A 22,459-nucleotide genomic window follows, 5' to 3' on the forward strand; every position below is an offset into this window, starting at 1 on the left:
CTATGGGGCCAAGGGCTACAAGACAGAGATGATACAGGGTGAGTCTGAGAGAGTTCTGACCAGACGATTCAAGATCCTCTCTGTGTTGTTGAATATTTCAGATCCTTGGGATCCCATGCCCTCTGTATGGTGCAGGTTGGTTATAGTGAAATTGAGGGTGAAGGGGACCAGAGATGGGTGTGTACCTGTAACAAAAGAGAGAAGAGAGGAGTATACTGTGCACTGTCACCTGGGATGGCTATAGTCAAAGGGATGGCTACATTTAGCTTCTGTGAAACCAGTCTTCAGAACCTTCTCATCTTATAAAACTAAAACTCTAAACAACCAAAAACTCCCATTTGTCCTTCCTTAACCTGTAGCAACCATTATTCTTCTTTTCTGATTATATGAATTTTAGTAGTCTATATGTGTGTTATGAGGAAAATCATATGGCATTTTACTTATGTGGAGATTTCCTCAATATTATCTATAATAATTGTGAGAATTTCCTACTTTTGGGGTTAATAACATCCAACTGCATGGATACATTTTATTTATATTTACCCATTAACCTGCACATATACATTCAGGTTACTTATGTATTTTGACTATTTGTGTAATGCATATGATAGCATGGGTGTGAGTTATTTTCTCATTTATTTATTTACTTAGTGGTATGCAAGTATAAGGGTGTTGTCGTATGTGTGAGTTTATGTGCAAGGTGTGCATGCTGGTACATGGAGGCCAGGGAACGGCTTCTGGTATTCTGGTCTAATGCTTTCTTAGTTATTTCCTTGAGACCTGGTCTCACTGATTCTGGAGGTAGGTTTGTAGGCAACAAGCCCCAATGATCCTTCCACCCCAAATTCTGAGGTTCCAGTCATATGTGGTCACACTTGCTTTTTATAGCAAGTGATTTTACTCTCTGAGCCATTACCTTAGACAAAGATTTTTTTTGAAGCTAAAATGATAAAAGTACTATGCTATATTTTTGTATCTCCTATAGCGTAATGTTGGGTGTTTGTCCCCTGAACTTGCCCTAGGACTTCAATCTGAAAGAACTTGTGATAAAAATCTAGCGCACTAGAGTTTTAGTAGAATATATGTCTACAGTGTGGAAAAATAAAGAGAAAGGACAATAATCATAATCATGACTGACATCTACAATTCTTTCTAATATTTAAATGGAATTCCCATAAAATACATACATATTGCTTCACACATGAATTGAATCAATCTATAAATAGAAAGTGAGTGTGAAACAGCTGATAAATACACAAAGAGTGAATAAATGAAATGAAAGTAAATTTCACAGAAGAAACAACCAAAGAATTAGTCATGATCATGAGGAAAAAAAACCATGGGCCAGGTTTGAATGAAAAGAAAGATTTATTAATAGAAGGTAGTCTAGAAAAATCTTTCAGATACAGGAAATGAGGTTTTGAACTTGAGAAGTCAGAGATAGCTGGCCTTCATAAATAGCTAGTGTAAAGGAAGGTCCTGTGGTTGACTAAGGCCAGGGTATTAGAAGAGCAAATTAGTGTCTGGGGGTGGCCCAAGCACAGAGTGACAAACAGACTGAGTGCAGAGGCAATACCATACAAAGGACTGTTGATAAATCACAGGCTCTAGAGACACGGTCCTTAACTGCAGAACTTGGAATAGGGATTGTGGGAAATTTGGGTTAATGGAGCTGCTCTAGAGTTCTCGGGGAATCGAATGTTATTAAATTAACTCCATTGGAGAGAAATGCCAATTTTTATCCTGTAGAGCTGACTCTGGGAAGTCCTATAGCTATTGGGGCATCACAGCTTTGAGTACTCACTGCTGGTGGTAGGAGTCCAGTACCGTTGGTTATAACCTACAGGCAGGAAAGAAAGAGTAATAATAAAGCACTTTGATGTAAGCACTAAGAGTTGAAAAAAAAAAAGTAAACCTGCAAGTAGAAGTCATTATGAGACATTCTGAGATTTATATATAAACAGTAATAACTGAATCTTTCTTGGCCCTTAGTATGTGCCTTGTCCTGCAGTAATATTCATGATGAATATCATCACCATTAATTTTCACTAAAACAGTATGATAAGTCTAGATGATTCATTGTATAGAGGTACTTGCCAGCAAACCTGACCATCTGTGTTCACTATTTCAGACTTATATGGAAGAAGGACAGAACCAACTCCCAGAGTATTTCTCTAACTTCGACATGCATATCAAGACATGCATGAACACTACCACCTCCACAAATAAATGACCAAATAAAAATATGTAAATTTTTATTTAAAACTTCAGGGCATGACATGATTACTGTTAACATAATCACACAGCAGAGTGGCTGTCTGCGTTGGGCATGTCAACACCAATCATGAATCAAGGACATGAGGGGTGAGGGTGAGATAGTCTTTGCTTTCAGTTATGTACCAGGTATTAAATTACCAGTTTCTAATGGAAAGTCCCAAACTTGGGTGGGGCTGCTTATATAGTCCTGGTTAAAATTGGTGGACCATAAAACAAAGCAAAAAAGAGATGAATGTGGAAAAGGGACCTGCTAGGAGGAGGAAGTAAGAAAAAGAGTGGGAGGGGGGGTAAGAGAGAGTGGAGGGCTAGAGTAAGCAGAATACATGTTCAAGAAGAAATTTAAGAAAAAATATTAAAAGTTAAAAGCATATACAATAACAGCAGGTACCTGTATTTTGAGAGGCATATACTGTGTCAAGCCAATAATATATATTACAAAGGAAAATATGTTTATGATAAGCATATTCATATTTTCTATGCAGATAATTTAAGTCTTCTTTGCTTGATCAACTTTTTAACAAAATTATATGACACTATCTTAGCGTATGCATATTATTTATAACATAGAACTAATGATCTCCCACTAATGTGGGAGAAGTATGTGGGGATAAAAAATAAACAAATGGAGAGTTGGGGAGATAGCTCAGTGATAAAAATGTTTGCTACATTCCCTGGTTAGCTGTAACTATCAACTTGATATAACTTAGCATTATCTGGGAAGAGAATAAAAACTATGGAATTACCCAGGTCAGATTGATCTACTGGGAACTATTTTGATTAATTAATACAGGTAGATGCATCCCACTGTGGGCAGCCCCATCCCTAGGCAGATGGCAGTCCTGGGGTGTGTAAGAAACCTAGTTAACTATAAGGTTGTCTGCCAACCAGAAGAAGCATCCTTCATACTTTATGTATCACTTCCTTGGCTATAAAGTAGACTCTCTGGTTGGAGGTAGGATATCCCTTGGTATACAGGTAAATCTAGAGCCTTGAGCATGCTAAGCAAGTAGCTAGCATCTGAGCTTCAACCTGGGAGAAAAAGGAGGAGAAAGAGGAGGAGGCCAAGGAAAAAACTTTTTGTGACTATTTTTGTAGAAGAAGAATATAAAAAACATAAGAAGGGAAGGGGAAGAAGAAGGAGGAGGAATAAGAGAAGGAAAAGAGGAGGAGAAGGAGGCCTGACTTCTATTTCTGCTTTGATTTTCACTGGGGATAGAATGTGACCTAGAATCCAAAGACAGATAGACCATTTTTTCCACAAAATGCTATGCTTAAGTTATTGAACAGTTGCAGAAATGAAACTAGAACAATCATACAAATGCGAGGACCTAACGCCATATGCCGAGATCCCACATAAAATCAGGGCATGTAGCCTGGGTGTCTCTAAACTTGGAATTTTCTCGTGAGGTGGGGAGCAGAGACAGGAGAATCTCCAGTAGTTAATCAGCCAGCTATCCTGAAGTATATGGTGGTGAACAACAAGGAGACTGTCTGAAAATAGGGAGATGGGAGGGACTAACGCCTACTGCTGCCTTCTGACTTCCATGCATTGCGCAACAGACATGCCTATACTCATATGCACAAATACATACATAAGCCTAGAGTGTTCGTTCACTATGTGTACATATATATATACATATATATGTATGGCTTGTGAAAGTTAGGAAAATTATGATGAAAGAAATAGGATGCTTTAAGCATGAAAAAATAGGCCATCAGATGTAATTGCTAACAATTAAATTTTGACAGAAATTGGAGAAGTTTTGTGTGTGTGTGTGTGTGTGTGTGTGTGTGTGTGTGTGTGTGTGTGTTTTGCCAGAGTCTTGTGCATACTAGGCAAGTGCCCTACCTGTGAGATATACACCAGGAGGAAAAGGAGGAGAACGCCAAGGAAAGAACTCCCCATAACTGTTTCTCTGGAGGATAAATAAGGTAAGGAGGGAAAGAAGAGTGGGTAGAGAATGAAGAGGAAAAGAAGGATGACAAAGAGGAAAAGGCCACGAGAAGGACTTTCCATGATTATTTTTCTGTATCATGGATTCCATTTCTATTATTTATCTAAGAGATAAAAATGCAGATCAGATCTGAGCAGAACTCTGAAATTTTTGTTATTCCTGTATTATTCTATTTGACTTTCAAAGTAACCTTACATCTATATATTCATCTGGGTTTTTTTGTTTGTTTGTTTGTTTTTGTTTTTTATTGTTTTTTTTTTTTTTTTTTTTTTTTTTTTTCTGTAATGCTACACTAAAGCCTGGAGGGATTTTCTGGCTTGTTAATCATCACACAAAACAAATCTATCATTCAACAATATATGTACTTTAGAAAAATTATTTATGTTGGCCTAAATTTTACAGTAAACTTTTTGTGTGCCATAGAAGACAAGCCTTAAAGCACCCCTGTAAGGGATTATGTAAATTAGGTTGGCCTACAGGCAATGCCTGTAAGGGATTATTTGATCAGATTAATGGAATCACTCCCCCAAACGTGAGTGATTCCATTTCCTGGGCAGGTGTCCTGAAGTATACAGAAGGAGGAAAGCTGGATGTGTAGCACTGTTTCTCTCCCCTCCCTCTCCACTTATTGATTGTAGATATGATTCAACTTGTGGCTTCAAGTTACATGCTGGGGTGCACCTTGAAGTATAAGTCAAAATAAGCCCTTCCTTTCAACTGTGAGTGACTCAGGAGCTCCAAATTCTACTTGAGGCACTATTGATGGTTGAGGGATGCTCAGGAAGAAAGAGTCAATTTCCTGTATGCATGTGGTCCTTAATTCAACCATGCCCCAGTAATGACCGCACAACCACTGCGCATAGACAATAATAGAAATTCCTTTTCTTTCTTTCTTTCTTTCTTTTTTTCTACACAAGGTTTCTCTATGTATCCCTGGCTATCCTGGACTCACTTTGTAAAACAAAGTGGCTTTGAACTCACAGTAATCCTCCTGCCTCTGCCTCCTGAGTGCTGGGATTAAAGGTGTGCGCCTCCATGCCTGGCTAACAGCAGAAATTCAACTCCCCGGTTTATGGTGGTATTTTCGCTGTCATGATCTTGTTCAGGTCCTATGCATGTAGTCACAGCCACTGTGAGTTCATGTGTGGTACATTCCTATAATGTCTAGAAAATACTACTTTGCTGCAGATGTTTACTGCATCTGGATCAGAGTATTTTGTCACAGTAACTGAAAATATCTTCTGGAGAAAAACACTATGCTCTAAATAATGCAGCAACATATATAGTTCATATTATACACAAAGGTAATCTCTAAGTGGATATAAAGAAGGAAATATCTGTGAATTAGGCGAGATTATTTGGCAAGAGGCTGACTGTCAAGATGTTGGGGATTTCTCTGGATGGCTCACCATGTTACCTGTGGTTTTCAAGAGTGACTGTGGGTGAAATCCTCATTCTGGCATGCTTGATAGTCATAATCTAAGTCAAATTATTTCCTCCTTGAATGCTCAGTAAAAATGAAAATAACAACTCACAAGGTTTTGAGTAGATTAACTTCATTACAAAATTCTCACCACAAAGGATCCTTTTGATAAGCTGCTATTAATTTTTGTTCTTGGCAGGAGTGTTCTGTGACAGTTTTGCTCTCAACATTATCTCAACAGTCCCTATTCAGTGTGTATTTATTAAGGGTAGCAATATTTTTGGAAGTTTTAGTTGTCTGAGTTGGCTCATGAAGCCTGAGAATTAAGTTGTTATGATGAAGGGAAAAAAGAGTGAGCACACTGTCAGGCAAATGGGAAGCACGGAACCACAGAATCATCCATCATTCTCCCCTTCCCCCCTCATCTGATATTCTAATTGGATCTTATTGTGGATCCGTATAGGATCCGGTAAGTGCTGTTCTCTCTTTCCACTTGCCCCCTTCTAAGGAAAGCCTCCCAGGCCCAGTTCCACATGCATAGCATTCCTGACAATTGTCCCAATCCTCTAGGTTGCCAAGTGTCCTCTGCCCACCCACCACCCACCCATGCCCCAGATGGCCATATTTGAGCAAAAGTCCAGCATGTGGCAGACAAGTCATTTTCCTTCCTCTACAATCCTTAACAGCCCTGCCTAATATACTTTGGATGCAACTCCCTCTGGTTTCACCCTTTGAGCCTATAATCTCACCCAGGAGCACAGTTCCCAGATAAACCTGCCCTTTTTTTTATATACTTTTAACTTTACTCAAACTGACTTATTTTGTCAGCAGAGATAACCTATCACTTATGATAAGTAGAAAAAGAAGATGATATCGGGAAGAAGATGGGTAACAAGGAAAGAAAGAGGGACAGGTGAGATAAATGAATAAGAACAACAAAAGGGGAACAAAAAGAGTAGGAGGGAGTGTGAAAGAGGAGAAGGTAAAAGAAAAAGAGGAGGAATAGGAAGAACAAGAGAAGAGGGAGAATGGAAAGCAGAAAGAGGAAGATGATGAACAAGTGGAGGAGAAGGTTGTGGACAAGAAAAATAGGAAGAAGAGGAGCACAAAAAGGAGGGACAGGAGGAAGAGGAGGAGGAGGAGGAAGAGGAGCAAATAGTTAATCCTCCCTTGGTGGGTTGAACATTTCAAATGAGGCATCTAAGGAATATCAGGCCTGTACCAGGGTTACAAGAAATTCTCAAACAATAAATTAAAAGATAAATCCAAAAGTTTATGTGCAATAATTTCTCAAGCTTCAGACGATTGGCATTTTTTTTAAATCACTGGTAGGGAGCTATCTTGCACATTTGGGATTCTTACCGGTTTCCATTTCTCTGTACCTAATAGAAAATATTAACACCATTTTAGTAGTGACATGATGTGTCTCCCGACATAGATAGGCATCTTCTGGAAAGCAAAATCAGCCTCTATGACGAGCTATTGGCATAGAAAGGTCACTACGTAAATGCCATGATTTGGATGTGAAATGTCCTCCAGAAAGCTCATGTGTTGAAGGTTTGGTCCCAAGCTGGTGCAACTGTTGAAAGGTGATTGGATTTTAAGAGTGATAACTTCCTCAATGAATGAACCAATAACTGCAGAGGTGGGAACACATTGCAGAAACTAGGTCACTGGTTCCACATGCCATTATATATCATGTCCCTAAACTCTCCCTGCCTCCTTGTTCCTTCTTCTATGCCTTCCTCATGTTTTTATCTTGCCACAGACCTAAAAGTAACCAAACAACAATGATTAATCTTTTTCAACCTGATCTAAATTTAGAATCATATGAAACAGATATGTATGTTTGTTCATGAAGGCATTTCTAGGCACCATCCAGTGAGCTGGAATCTCATGAACTCAGTACCAGGATTCATCTCACTCTGCTTCTGGACTACAGATGCAATGTGAACAGCTGCTTTAAAATCTTCATGACATGATGTCACTGCTATGATTGACTGTACTCTGGACTGTGAGCTAGCCTATTCCATTTCTCTATCTCTTGCCTTTGTCAGGTATTTTGTCACAGTGATGAGGAAAGTAAATAAATATTACAGGAAATAATTAATCTGGGCTGAAACACCTGAAACTTTTCTCTAAATTCAGTCTCTGTTAATTTGTTACAGCAATGAAACCTAACACTGGAGGAGATCCCCGTTCTGACACAGATACTCACCGTTGACATAGAGACTATCTTTGTCTAGAATGTAGGAACCCAGCCTGGTAATGCCATTGGTTAGCTGGGTCACTTCTTGATACAGCTGCTTTCTGTCCAGGGGAGGAGTCATTGGGTCAGAATGGTAGATGCAGACAGTGTCCACTCCAGTGGCTTCCCCATTCTCTCCAGACCTAGAATTATGGGAATATGGGAATGCTTTATTTAGAGATATGAGGTTTTCTACTTTGTAAAGTGGCAAAGCTCTAGAAAATTTCTTCACTTTTTGTCTCTTTCTCTCATTTTTCCTTCAGTATTTGGTTGACATATGTCATGTCAACTGCCAGATCTTTTTTATTACAAAGTCCAATGCTACTAGGAAACTCTTGGAACTCCTACCAGATGATCACTTTCTAATGCCTACATTTCTTTTTTCTCTCTTTCTTTCCTTTCCCCCCCCCACTTTTCCTTTTTACTTTTTTCTAAGTCTTTTCTCCATTCTTATCTATCATTTTCTTCATTCCCTCTTTCCTCTCCTTTCTACCATATGTCCCTCTTCTCTTTTTTATTAATTTTTATTCATTATTTTTTTACTCTGCTGCACTCTATTCTTTAATATCATAGAGATTTTCTTTAGAAGGGAAGAGATTAAAAAGGATAAGAAGGAGGGAGAACAGAAATAAGAAAGGAAAAAGAGGATAAGTAAAATGAGGAGGAGGAAGAGGGGGAGGAGGAGGAAAAGCAACATGAATTCACTCCTAACTCTTACATTCCCATTAATAAAATAGTTTATTTTTCTGTGATTCCTATGGCTACTGTGCATTCACTGTCAAAATATGGCTCAATCATCCTCATCTGTAGAAAGCCTCCACTCAACTCCCCCGGGTCAAGCTAAAACTTCACTGCTGGATTCTTTTAGCTTCTGTGTAGAGTTTAATGGTCTTTTTGACCTGGTGCATGCACGGCTTCATGTTTATGCAATGATTGCCCTCTCCACATAATGGAGCTTTTGCAGGAAGAAAGTGCTAGTTGTTAAATCACACAGTGTGGCATGAAATAAAGAATTTTATGATTGCTAGTTGGTCCAAGACCACCTTTTCTGATCAGTGAGCCTCAATGATCCCCACAATTGTCTTCATGCAAATAAGTTCTGTGAGCAACCTCTTCTTTCAGGAGTCCTGTCTCTTATGCAGTAAATCAAAGACGCGGCCTCCCACATCTGAATTACTGGAAAGCCTTAGTCCTATATATTCTTTGTCTTTATGTTCTTACCATCCCATCTTGAACACCAAATGAATTTATTTGTGGCAGAGAAGTCCTCCATGATATAAAGTAAAGATGACTCACCTGACCAAGGTCAATCTGCAGCCAGAGTAACCAGAACCAATGCTGGTATTCTTGAGCAAGGACTGGAGCTGGGATAGACAAGAGAATGAGTGATAGAGGTTCATGTCACTGGGTGGGGTGAAGAAAAGGTAAGCCATGGTAAGCATGCGGCACATTACCAGGTAGTTCAAGGCTTTGAAGTGTAAGGAGTCTGGGTGCTCCATTTCTGTTGTATAAAGCAGGTTGGTGATTGTCATGTTAAATGTGAATGTCACCAATTCTGGATGTTTACTTGTACCTGGAGAAGAGAGAGAGAGTGTGAGTGAGTATAACCATCAGCCTCTGTGTGTGTGTGTGTGTGTGTGTGTGTGTGTGTGAGAGAGAGAGAGAGAGAGAGAGAGAGAGAGAGAGAGAGAGAGAGAGAGAGAGAGAGAGAATCAATTTTATATTTCAGTACAGAACCAGATGTGAGGCGAAGACTAATACTATCTAATGGCCACAGCGCCCAGTAGATAAAGTCTAGGATATCCTACCAAGAATTATTTTTCCCCAACTAGGGGCAGAAAGCTGATGCTTCATAGTGAATATATGACTTCCTCTCCAAATGGATCCTGAATTCTCAACACAGAATGACAAAAAGTGACAAGTCATTAACATTCCATTGACATGAGAAGGGAATAAGACCTTTTATTTTTATATCTGAGCCACATCACACAAAGGTTTCAGAGGACAGTTGTAACAGCGAAGACTCAGAACTAATCAAAGTGATGAGAACAAGTGATTGTTGAATATTCGTGTCCTAAAAATTCATGGAAGGTTTATAAGGAATATAAGAGCCAGAAGACGATCTGGAGTGCTGAGGGCTGAGGATTGCTAAATTTAAGACATTACAAGGCTTGTGTGTTCTGGTGTTCACAGCAGATATGATTACTTGTAGAAGATGAGACCTGTCAACATGCCATGGCAGACTTGGGGAGGTCAGGTGGATTCTCAAAAAACTCTGTCTCTACTTGAGGAATGGTTCCTTGGATGAGTTCATGGGGTGCTCTATCTCTCTCTGAACATTGTTAGTCAGTATTTGCTGGAGAAAGAGAAGCATTTCTCCAGCTGTATAGAAATTTGTAAGTTGTTTATTTTTTTTTAAAGAAACCCTTAATCATACTCATAATAACATGGAATGGAACAAGAAAAGCAAAAGAGAAAAAAATTAGTCCTGTGATTAGGAAATTTTCTTAAAGAAATGATGAAAATTATAAAATGTCTAAATGAAAAAAGGAAAAAGAAGAAATGAGCAAATGGATAGAACAGAGGTGGATGTATGGGAAAAATTTAGTATCTGTGAAAAGTCACACTGAGGGAAGAAAAAGAAAATTACAGAAACCAGAATGAAACCCCACAATTCCTAGAGCAGTACATGCAATGGCCCTGAAGGTAAGAGGGTATGGACTATAGGAATGTGGATATGAAGCTGGGATGGCCAGGCACATGCATGGAAGGGACAGAATGGAGAAGGCTAAGCCTGGTAGATATCGCATCCAGTTGATGTAAGAGCTCACAGCTCAAGATCTCCCATAGTCTTCTCCAGCATCTAGTCCAGTGAGTATCCTTGACACTCCCCATCCTCATCTTCTCCTTATCCTGGAGAATCTAGCCCTGGTCCCACACGTGGCTCTTGAACCTAATCTTGCCAACACTACATGTACTGCAAATTACTTCTAGGATTCCAGCAGGAGGCACTGCAATTGCCACAACTTACAGGTGCCTTTTGTACCACATCCAACCTCTTCATCTGTCGTGGTTTGAATGAGAATGGCTCCCATAGACTCATATCTCAATGCTTAGTCACCTGGGAGTAAAACTATTTGGAAAGGAAAAGGACCAAGACAGAAGTTGGTACCAGGAAGGAGAGTATTGTTTTCCTAGGCATGGCAATACTATTTCCTGGAGGACAGTGGAAAACTTTGGGATTTTGGATGTTTAAAGAAAAGCCTGGGAAGGGGTTTAAAGTTTACCTCCTGTATTGTCCTTGGCTGGTGCCTTAGTTTGAGCAGGACCCCTGGGCCCAAATCTGCCTATCATATTGTTCTACTTGTAGATTTCTAGGACCCTCTGGATCCTTTTATTTTGCTGTTCTCCCATGCGTCTCTCATTTAGAGTCCCAATAGGATGCCTTCCCCTCTGTCCCAGTTTCCTGGTAAGTGAAGGCTTTCGTGGGACATGCCCCTTGGGCTAGTATGCAGATATAAGTGAGTATATACCATTTGATTCTTTCTGCTTCTGGGTTAACTCACTCATTATGATCATTTCTAGCCAATGGTCAGAATATTCTCCACAGTTGAGTGGAGAGTGTGATACGACTTTCTCACATACTCTGGTGCCTCACATTTGACCATGTCCCCTGGAGGGGGAGACCTGGTGGCACTCAGAGGAAGGACAGCAAGTAGCCAAGAAGAGACTTGATACCCTATGAGAATATATAGGGGGACGTAATCCCCCTCAGGAAACAGTCATAGGGGAGGGGAATAATGGGAAAATGGGGGGGGAGGAATGGGAGGATACAAGGGATGGGATAAACATTGAGATGTAACAAGAACAAATTAATAAAAAAAAAAAATAATAAATAAATAAAGAAAAGCCTGAATGCTTAGTCATCAAAGTAACAATATTTGAAAAGGATTTAGGAGCTATGGATTTGTTGGAGGAAGGGTGTCACTGGAGGTGAGCTCCAAGGTTTCAAAAACCCATGCCAAGCTCAGCATCTGAAAATCAAGATTCAGCTTTCAGCTACTGCTCCAGCAACTCCCTGCATGTTGCCATGCTGCTTGCCACAATGATAATAAGCTAAACCTCTGAAACTGTAAGCGAGCCCCAAGTAAGTGCTTTGTTTTACAGGAGTTGCCATGGTCATGATGTCTCTTCATAGAAATAGAACAGTGACCAAGACATCAACCAGCCAGGTGTTCCATAACCTTCTCCAGTGTCTAGGCTGGTGAGTTTACCTGACCTTCTTCATCTATGACCTCTCTTTAACTTATAGGACCTAGCCTGCGTCCTACATACAATTACCTGTCCTTTTCTGGCTAGCCTTGCCTACCCCCAAATCAGTCTCTAGACTTCTGCTTGAACTCTACCTAGCCATTACCAAACCACAGGATTTTCCCATACCATATCCAACCTTTTCTAGCCATATCGAACTCTACACTCAAATCTTTTTTTTTAATATATCTTTTTTTATTATTAATTTATTCTTGTTACATCTCAATGTTTATCCCATCCCTTGTATCCTCCCATTCCTCCCTCCCCCCCATTTTCCCATTATTCCCCTCCCCTATGACTGTTCCTGAGGGGGATTACCTCCCCCTATATATTCTCATAGGGTATCAAGTCTCTTCTTGGCTACTTGCTGTCCTTCCTCTGAGTGCCACAAGGTCTCCCCCTCCAGGGGACATGGTCAAATGTGAGGCACCATAGTACGTGAGAAAGTCGTATCACACTCTCCACTCAACTGTGGAGAATATTCTGACCATTGGCTAGATCTGGGAAGGGTTTAAAGTTTACCTCCTGTATTGTCCTTGGCTGGTGCCTTAGTTTGAGCAGGACCCCTGGGCCCAAATCTGCCTATCATATCATTCTACTTGTAGGTTTCTAGGACCCTCTGGATCCTTTTATTTTGCTGTTCTCCCATGCGTCTCTCATTTAGAGTCCCAATAGGATGCCTTCCCCTCTGTCCCAGTTTTCTGGTAAGTGAAGGCTTTTGTGGGACATGCCCCTTGAGCTAGTATGCAGATATAAGTGAGTATATACCATTTGATTCTTTCTGCTTCTGGGTTAACTCACTCATTATGATCATTTCTAGCTCAATCCATTTATCCACAAATTTCGGGAATTCCTTGTTTTTAATAGCTGAGTAGTATTCCATAGTGTATATGTACCACAGTTTTTTTTATCCATTCTTCTACTGAGGGACACTTAGGCTGTTTCCATGTTCTGGCTATTATGAATAAGGCTGCTATGAACATGGTTGAGCAAATTTTCTTGTTGTGTGCTGGAGCATCTTCTGGGTATATTCCAAGGAGTGGGATAGCTGGGTCTTGAGGAAGCCCTATTCCCAATTTTCTGAGATAGCACCAGATAGATTTCCAAAGTGGCTGTACTAGTTTGCATTCCCACCAGCAATGAAGGAGTGTTCCTCTCTCCCCACATCCTCGCCAGCATGTGGTGTCACTTGAGTTTTTGATCTTAGCCATTCTGATGGGTATAAGATGGAATCTCAGAGTTGTTTTGATTTGCATTTCCCTGATGACTAAGGAGGTTGAGCATTTCTTTAAGTGTTTCTCAGCCATTTGATACTCCTCTGTTGAGAATTCTCTGTTTAGTTCCAAGCCCCATTTCTCAATTGGGTTATTCGGTTTGGTGGTGTTTAATTTCTTGAGTTCTTTATATATTTTGGATATTAGACCTTTGTCAGATGTAGGGTTGGTGAAGATCTTTTCCCAGTCTGTAGGCTGTCGCTTTGTTCTCTTGACAGTGTCTCCTGCCTTACAGAAGCTTCTCAGCCTCATGAGGTCCCATTTATTAATGGTTGACATTAAGGCCTGGGCCGTTGGTGTTCTGTTCAGGAAGTTGTCTCCTGGGCCAATATGTTCCAGGCTCTTTCCCACTTTTTCTTCTAAGTGGCTTAGTGTCTCTGGTTTTATGTTGAGGTCTTTAATCCACTTGGATTTGAATTTTGTGCAAGGTGACAAATATGGGTCCAGTTTCATTTTTTTAGACATAGACCTCCAGTTAGACCAGCACCATTTGTTGAAGATGCTATCCTTTTTCCGTTGAATGGATTTGGCTCCTTTGTCAAAAATCAAATGACCATATGTGTGTGGATTCATATCTGGGTCTTCGATTCGATTCCACTGATCAACCAGCCTGTTGCTGTGCCAGTACCATGCTGTTTTAATTACTATTGCTTTATAGTACAGTTTGAGATCAGGTATGGAGATTCCTCCGGAGCACCTTTTATTGTACAAGATTGTTTTAGCTATTCTGGGTTTTTTGTTTTTCCATATGAAGTTCAGAATTGAACTTTCAATGTCTTTAAAATATTGTGTAGGTATTTTGATAGGGATTGCATTGAATCTGTAGATTGCTTTTGGTAGGATGGCCATTTTTACTATGTTAATTCTCCCGATCCATGAGCAAGGAAGATCATGCCATCTTCTCAGGTCATCTTCAATCTCTTTCTTAAGAGTTTTGAAATTTTTTTCATACAAGTCCTTCATTTGCTTAGTTAGGGTAACTCCTAGATATTTTATATTGCTTGTGGCTAATGTGAAGGGTGTGGTTTTCCTAATTTCTTCCTCTGCAAGCTTGTCATTTGTGTATAGGAAGGCTACAGACTTTTTTGAGTTAATTTTGTATCCAGCCAATTTGCTGAAGGTGTTTATCAGCTTTAGGAGTTCTCTGGTGGAGTTTTGAGGGTCACTTATGTACACTATCATATCATCTGCAAATAGGGATAATTTGACTTCCTCCTTTCCCATCTGGATCCCCTTGATCTCCTTTTGTTGTCTTATTGCTCTGGCTAGAACTTCGAGTACTATATTGAAGAGATATGGAGAGAGTGGGCAGCCTTGCCTTGTTCCCGATTTTAGAGGAATTTCCTTGAGTATCTCACCATTTACTTTGATTTTGGCTATTGGCTTGCTGTATATAGCCTTTATTATGTTGAGGAAAGTGCCTTGTATCCCCGATCTCTCTAAAACTTTAAACATGAATGGGTGTTGAATTTTATCAAATGCTTTCTCTGCATCCAAGGAGATGATCATGTGGTTTTTTATTTTCAGTTTGTTTATATGGTGGATTACATTGATGGATTTCCGTATATTAAACCATCCCTGCATGCCTGGAATGAAGCCTACTTGGTCTCTACACTCAAATCTTAAACCAGCGGGTACCTTCTGTACACCCACTCTGTCCTCCATCTAGATTCATTACACTGAAGCCATTTCCACACTCATTACACTGAAGCCATTTCCACACTCATTACACTGAAGCCATTTCCACACTCATTACACTGAAGCCATTTCCACACTCATTACACTGAAGCCATTTCCACACTCATTACACTGAAGCCATTTCCACACTCATTACACTGAAGCCGTTTCCACTTAGGCCCAACCTACCTTCCTATCTTCCTTTTTGTTCCAATCTTCTCTAACCATGTAAGATTTAGAACTAACTTAAGAAGTATACATGCTCAGATTTAACCACAAAAAATACAAGCGATATAAAAGAACAAACCAGTATGTTCTCTCCAAAACTTATCAGTCATGTATAAGTGTTTGCCAGTAAAGATTACCTACAATGAACCTCAGAATACTGAACTTAAAAGAAGAATTATAAACTTCATCAAAAAACTTAATGATTAAAAAAAAGACACAAAGTACTAGTTCAATTAAATTAAGCCGAAAGTACTTAAAGATACTAAACATCTCAGGAATGCCTAAGACATGATGAAGACAATCCAGTACTTGGAAACTGAACTCAGAATATCAGCTGATTTCTTAATGGGAAAATTAAAAACCAGAAACGGTTGGAGTAATGCACTGCAAGTTCTAAAAGACTATGAAAGAGAGCCTAGAATAATATACCCAGCAAAATTGTTTGCCATGATTGAAGGAGAAAGAAAAACTAAGCACAATATACATAGCCTAAAAGAATTATTTCTAACAAACAAAACTGGAAGAAAATACAGAAATAATTATTTGAGGCTGAAAAAAGGATTTAGCATAGCAGAGAGATTTGGAAAGAAGCATGAAGCCATAATTATAAAAATTCAAAGTACCAGTGAAAACATAAGCAACAACACCCAAATCAACAATGTGAAGACCACAATTAACATACTGTTTGGGGATGGTCTAATGTATTTTGATGCTAATTACTGCTTGCTGTGTCTGTGGCCACCTTTTGATTAATAAAAAGCCATCCCACCTAGGCATAGCAAAGGACATAGGTGTGGCTAAGGTTCCTGGGTTTAGAGAGACAGAGAGGATCCTGGGCACAAGAAAGACAGAGAGAATCCTGGGAAGAAGAGGAGAGAGGAGAAGGTTGTCATGGGTTAGGTGGAAGAAAAGCCCATGGCTGGCATGGATGGAAGATTTGGCCCAGATGAAGAACATTAGCAAGTATTTGGGATTATGGATGGGAGGTTGCTTGACAGAAATTATTAGAGCCAGATGGCATGAGATTGGGGCCCACTATGGGAAGTAGATTAGAGAATTAATGTCTGCCCTATACCAGGTTAACTATGGCTATTTTAAAACATAAGAAGTATCTGTGTCTTGATTGATTGCTAGCAGGGCATAGTAAAGTAGTAATAATTATAGGCCTAATAATAAACAGTTATAGGCCTAATAATAAACAATTATTAGGCCTTCACTGCTAATTAAAGATAACAACATACATATTTAATAATAACCTTAAATATCAGTGGGATTAATTTTCCATTCAGGGAGACTGAATCTAGAAACAAAATCAATCTCTCTGTTTTCTACAAGAAAAATAACCATAGTTTCAAAAATAGGCACCACCTTAGAGTAAAAGTACGTCCTGGTACCAGGACAAAAGTGAGCATTACTATCTTAATATCTGACAAGATAGACTTCAAACTGAAATTAATCTGAAGTGATAGTGGTTCTTCATTCTAATAAAGAGAACAATCAACCAAGCAAATGTTACAATCCCAGCATATCCATATATGCATCAAACTCTGGGGTGCTCAGTTTCACACAAACAGAAAACTACTGCTGGATTTAAAGATACACAGCAGCATCAACTCTTTAACAGTAGGCTATTTTACAGTAGGTTTTCTGGATTAAAAATAGAGAAATATCAGAATTAATAGACATCATACAGCAAATGGATTTGACAAATATGTACAGAATTGCCAATCTAGATACCAAAGAAAAAATTGTTTTCAGAAGCACATGGAAAACTTCTAAAATAGACTACTTTCTGGTATATAAAACAAATCTTTAAAAATTAAAAAAGAGAAGGATCCAAGATGGCGGCGAGCAGTGTGGACCGTGTTTGGAGGCTCCAGTGAACAAGTCAGGGATTTGCACAGATTTCTGAGCCAGGAACACCGAGGTCCGAACATCACGGCAGCGGGAGTGCTCCATGGTTCGAAGGGACCAGGGTGCGGAGGACCTGCGTGCCCCTGCACACAGGAGGAGCATGGATTTTCTCTGATCGGAGCGGCAGAGGCAGCAGCACCAGCGGCACCAGCAGCGGTGGCTGAGGTTTGCAGCTCATAACCTTCCGGTAAAGGTGATTGGTGTGGTGGCTGGTGGGAGTTGCTGCGGGAGAGGGGACTTGGGGCAGGATTTGGGTCGCGTGGAGCCTTCGGACCCAGACTAGACTCGGCGGACAGTTCGGCCCCAGAGTCCCGGGTACTGGCCCAGCCCAGCAAGCAATTCTACCCGAGGCACTAACTCACCTTCGGCCACAGCTCCCCTGCTGTGATGCAGGCTTAGTTGAGCCCGCAGCTCCACACTAGGCAGCACCTCAACTCAGTGGCAGCTCCCCTGCGGTGACACAGTCTGGGCGGAGCACTTGGTTCCAACACAGGCTCTAACTCAGAGCAGCCGCAGTTCTCCTGCTGTGGCGCAGGCTTGGTGGCATGCTCAGTTCCATCCTAGGCACCACCTCAGCTCAGCGGCAGCTCCCCTGCGGTGACACAGTCTGGGCGGAGCACTTGGTCCACCACTGGCGCTAACTCAGAGCAGCCGCAGCTCTCCTGCTGTGGCGCAGGCTGGACAGAGCGCTCAGTTCCACCAGCTCTAAGACTCTGGTTGGACACAGTGTGCAGTTTGAATCCAGAATTCCTGGCTGAGATTGGTGGTTAGTTCGGGCCCTGAGTCAATAACTGACCACAGCATGCACTTTGGGCCAAAAGGCCCTAGTGGAGCTTGGTGCATAGTCCCAGCCCAAAAATTCTGGCTGGACCCTGTGTGCATTTTGAGCCCAGATCCCTAGCTGAGCTTGGCAGATGGTTCAGGCCCTGAGAATCTAGCTGAGTTCAGCCCGTGGTTCGGGCCCAGTGTTCCTGGTTGGATTTGGCAGGGAACACAGAAGGCTGTGGATACCTTGGCCTGGCCCAACGCTCATTCAGAGACCCAGAACAATTGCAGGATCCACAGCACAGGAGGGCTGAAGATCACTGGCTGTGAGAGACCAGAACAACAGGGCTAACCTCCTAACATCCACACCAGTGAAGCTTTGAGCTCGCAGCCTAGGGAAATCGTGAGAAAACAAGTGAATCTATCGTCAGACACCCTCCATCAAATTCTGGAAGCTACCCAATAAAAACAAAGACAGCAAGATGTCTAAAGGACAACAAAAAAGCATACGCAAAAAAACCCAAAACAACATGGCATCCCCAGTTTCCAGCTATCCCAAAGAAAACAACCCAGAGAACTCAAATACAATGGAAATACAAGAAAATGACCTCAAATCCTTAGTAATGAGGATGATAATGGAGGAAACAAATAAAATTCGTAATCAAATGCAGGAAGACACAGACAAACAGGTGAGAGACATAAAAGAAGCACATAGAGTGGAACTGGAAAAATTGCAGGAAAATGCAAGCAACCAGATGAAAGAAATAAATAAAACGGTTCAAGCTCTGAAGACCTATAAAGAGGCAATGGAAGAAACTCAGGAATATACAAAAAATCAGATGAAAGAAATCAAAAAATCAGTTCAAGATCTGAAAATGAAAATGGATTCAATGATAAACACACAGACAGAAGAAAAACGAGAACGTGAGACCTCAGAGAAGAAGGCGAGCAACACAGAGGTGAGCTTTTCTAACAGAATCCAAGAGATGGAAGAACGAATCTCAGGGCTAGAAGATACAATCACAGATATTGAATCAACCATTAAAGAAAATGCCAAATCTGGAAAACTCCTGACACAAAACATCCAAGAAATTAAGGACACCATGAAAAGAAGAAATCTGAGGATAATAGGCATTGAAGAAAGAGAAGACATCAGACTCCAGGGCCCAGAGAATATTCTCAACAAAATCATAGAAGAAAATTTCCCCAATCTAAAGAAAGAAATGCCTATAAACATACAAGAGGCCTACAGAACACCAAATAGAATTGACCAGAAAAGAAAAACTGCCCGCCACATAATAATCAAAACACAAAACATGCAGAACAAAGAAAAAATATTAAAAGCTGCAAGGGAAAAGGGCCAAATAACATTTAATGGCAACCCTATCAGAATTACACCTGACTTCTCAGCAGAGACCATAAAAGCCAGAAGGGCCTGGACAGAGATCCTGCAAACCCTAAGAGACCACAAATGCCAGGCCAGACTACTTTACCCAGCAAAATTATCAATAACCATTGATGGAGAAAACAAAATATTCCATGACAAAAACAAATTCAAACAGTACCTATCCACAAATCCAGCTTTACAGAAGGTACTAGAAGGAAAACTCCGTCCCAAAGGGTCAAGCTACAACCAAAACTACCCAGGAAATAGATAACTATCCCATGGCAAAAACACAACTACACAAACGCTCGACTGGAAACAACATCAAAATTAAGACTCTTAACAGTCACTGGTCATTAATATCTCTCAACATCAATGGCCTCAATTCTCCAATAAAAAGACACAGACTAACTGAATGGGCACATAAACAAGATCCAACATTCTTCTGCATCCAAGAAACACATCTCACCCAAAATGAAAGGCATTACCTCAGGGTAAAAGGTTGGAAAAAAATATTCCAAGCAAATGGCCACAAGAAGCAAGCAGGTGTAGCCATTTTAGTATCGAAAAAAATAGACTTTCAAACAAAATTAATCAAAAGGGATGAGGAAGGAAACTTCATACTCATCAAAGGTAAAGTCAACCAAGATGACATCACAATTCTGAACATCTATGCTCCCAATACAAGAGCACCCACATTTGTAAAAGATCTCCTAAAAAAGCTTAAACCACACATCGATCCCCACACAATAATAGTGGGAGACTTCAACACCCCACTCTCACTGAAGGATAAGTCATTGAAACAGAAACTAAGCAGAGAAATAACATCATTAACCAATACCATGGGCCAAATGGATCTAATAGATATCTATAGAACCTTTCACCCAAACAAGAAAGAATACACCTTCTTCTCTGCACCCCATGGAACCTTCTCCAAAATTGATCACATCGTAGGTCACAAAGCAAGCCTCAATAGATACAAGAGGATTGAAATAATACCTTGTATCCTATCAGATCACCATGCTCTTAGGCTGCAATTCAACAACAACAGAAATAACAAAAAGCCTACATGTACATGGAAACTAAACAATTCTCTGCTAAATGACACCTGGGTCAGGGAAGAAATCAAGAAAGAAATCAAGGAGTTTCTGAAATTCAATGAAAATGAAGAAACAACATACCCAAATGTGTGGGATACATTGAAAGCAGTGCTAAGAGGAAAATTCATAGCACTAAGTGCCTTTAAAAAGAAATTGGAAACATCGCACATAAGCATCTTAACAACACAACTGGAAGCCCTAGAAAAAAAAAGAAGCAGAAACACCCAAGAGGAGTAGACGCCTGGAAATAATCAAACTCAGGGCTGAAATTAACAAATTAGAAACTAAGAAAACAGTCCAAAGAATCAACAAAACCAAAAGCTGGTTCTTTGAGAAAATCAACAAGATAGACAGACCATTAGCCAAACTAACTAAAAGGCAGAGAGACAGTATTGAAATCAACAAAATCAGAAATGAAAAGGGAGACATAACAACAGACACTGAAGAAATTCAAAGAATCATAAGATCCTACTTTGAAGGCATATACACCACAAAATTTGAAAATCTAAGGGAAATGGACGATTGTCTTGAACAATTTCACTTGCCAAAGTTGAATGAAGAACAGATAAACAAGCTAAATAGTCCCATTTCCCCTACAGAAATAGAAGCAATCATCGATGGTCTCCCAACCAAAAAAAGCCCAGGGCCAGATGGTTTCAGTGCAGAATTCTACCAGACCTTTAAGGGCGAGCTAATACTGATACTCTTCAAGCTACTCCAAAAGATAGAAATGGATGGAACATTACCAAATTCATTCTATGAGGCCATAGTCTCATTGATACCTAAACCTCACAAAGATTCAACAAAGAAAGAGAATTTCAGACCAATTTCTCTTATGAACATCGATGCAAAAATACTAAATAAAATACTTGCAAAACGAATACAGGAACACATCAAAGATATCATTCACCATGACCAAGTAGGCTTCATTCCAGGCATGCAGGGATGGTTTCATATACGGAAATCCATCAATGTAATCCACCATATAAACAAACTGAAAATAAAAAACCACATGATCATCTCCTTGGATGCAGAGAAAGCATTTGATAAAATTCAACACCCATTCATGTTTAAAGTTTTAGAGAGATCGGGGATACAAGGCACTTTCCTCAACATAATAAAGGCTATATACAGCAAGCCAATAGCCAAAATCAAAGTAAATGGTGAGATACTCAAGGAAATTCCTCTAAAATCGGGAACAAGGCAAGGCTGCCCACTCTCTCCATATCTCTTCAATATAGTACTCGAAGTTCTAGCCAGAGCAATAAGACAACAAAAGGAGATCAAGGGGATCCAGATGGGAAAGGAGGAAGTCAAATTATCCCTATTTGCAGATGATATGATAGTGTACATAAGTGACCCTCAAAATTCCACCAGAGAACTCCTAAAGCTTATAAATACCTTCAGCAAATTGGCTGGATACAAAATTAACTCAAAAAAGTCTGTAGCCTTCCTATAGACAAATGACAAGCTTGCAGAGGAAGAAATTAGGAAAACCACACCCTTCACATTAGCCACAAGCAATATAAAATATCTAGGAGTTACCCTAACTAAGCAAGTGAAGGACTTGTATGAAAAAAATTTCAAAACTCTGAAGAAAGAGATTGAAGATGACCTGAGAAGATGGCATGATCTTCCTTGCATGGATCGGGAGAATTAACATAGTAAAAATGGCCATCCTACCAAAAGCAATCTACAGATTTAATGCAATCCCTATCAAAATACCTACACAATTTTTTAAAGACATTGAAAGTTCAATTCTGAACTTCATATGGAAAAACAACAAACCCAGAATAGCTAAAACAATCTTGTACAATAAAAGGTGCTCCGAAGGAATCTCCATACCTGATCTCAAACTATACTATAAAGCAATAGTAATTAAAACAGCATGGTACTGGCACAG

General features: G+C 40.0%; 1 protein-coding gene across 1 annotated transcript in view; it reads right to left on the reverse strand.

Annotated features, from left to right (window-relative positions):
• Window positions 1–22,459, reverse strand: part of LOC127198736 (mucin-16-like) — a 234,353-nt gene that overhangs the window by 110,332 nt on the left and 101,562 nt on the right. The window contains 4 exon segments of the mRNA XM_051156780.1: window positions 61–185; window positions 1,805–1,840; window positions 7,874–8,046; window positions 9,200–9,476. Of these exon segments, the coding sequence (XP_051012737.1) occupies window positions 61–185; window positions 1,805–1,840; window positions 7,874–8,046; window positions 9,200–9,476 (611 nt within the window).

This window comes from Acomys russatus, chromosome 14 (genome assembly GCF_903995435.1).
Source record: "Acomys russatus chromosome 14, mAcoRus1.1, whole genome shotgun sequence".
In the NCBI taxonomy this organism is placed as follows: domain Eukaryota; kingdom Metazoa; phylum Chordata; class Mammalia; order Rodentia; family Muridae; genus Acomys; species Acomys russatus.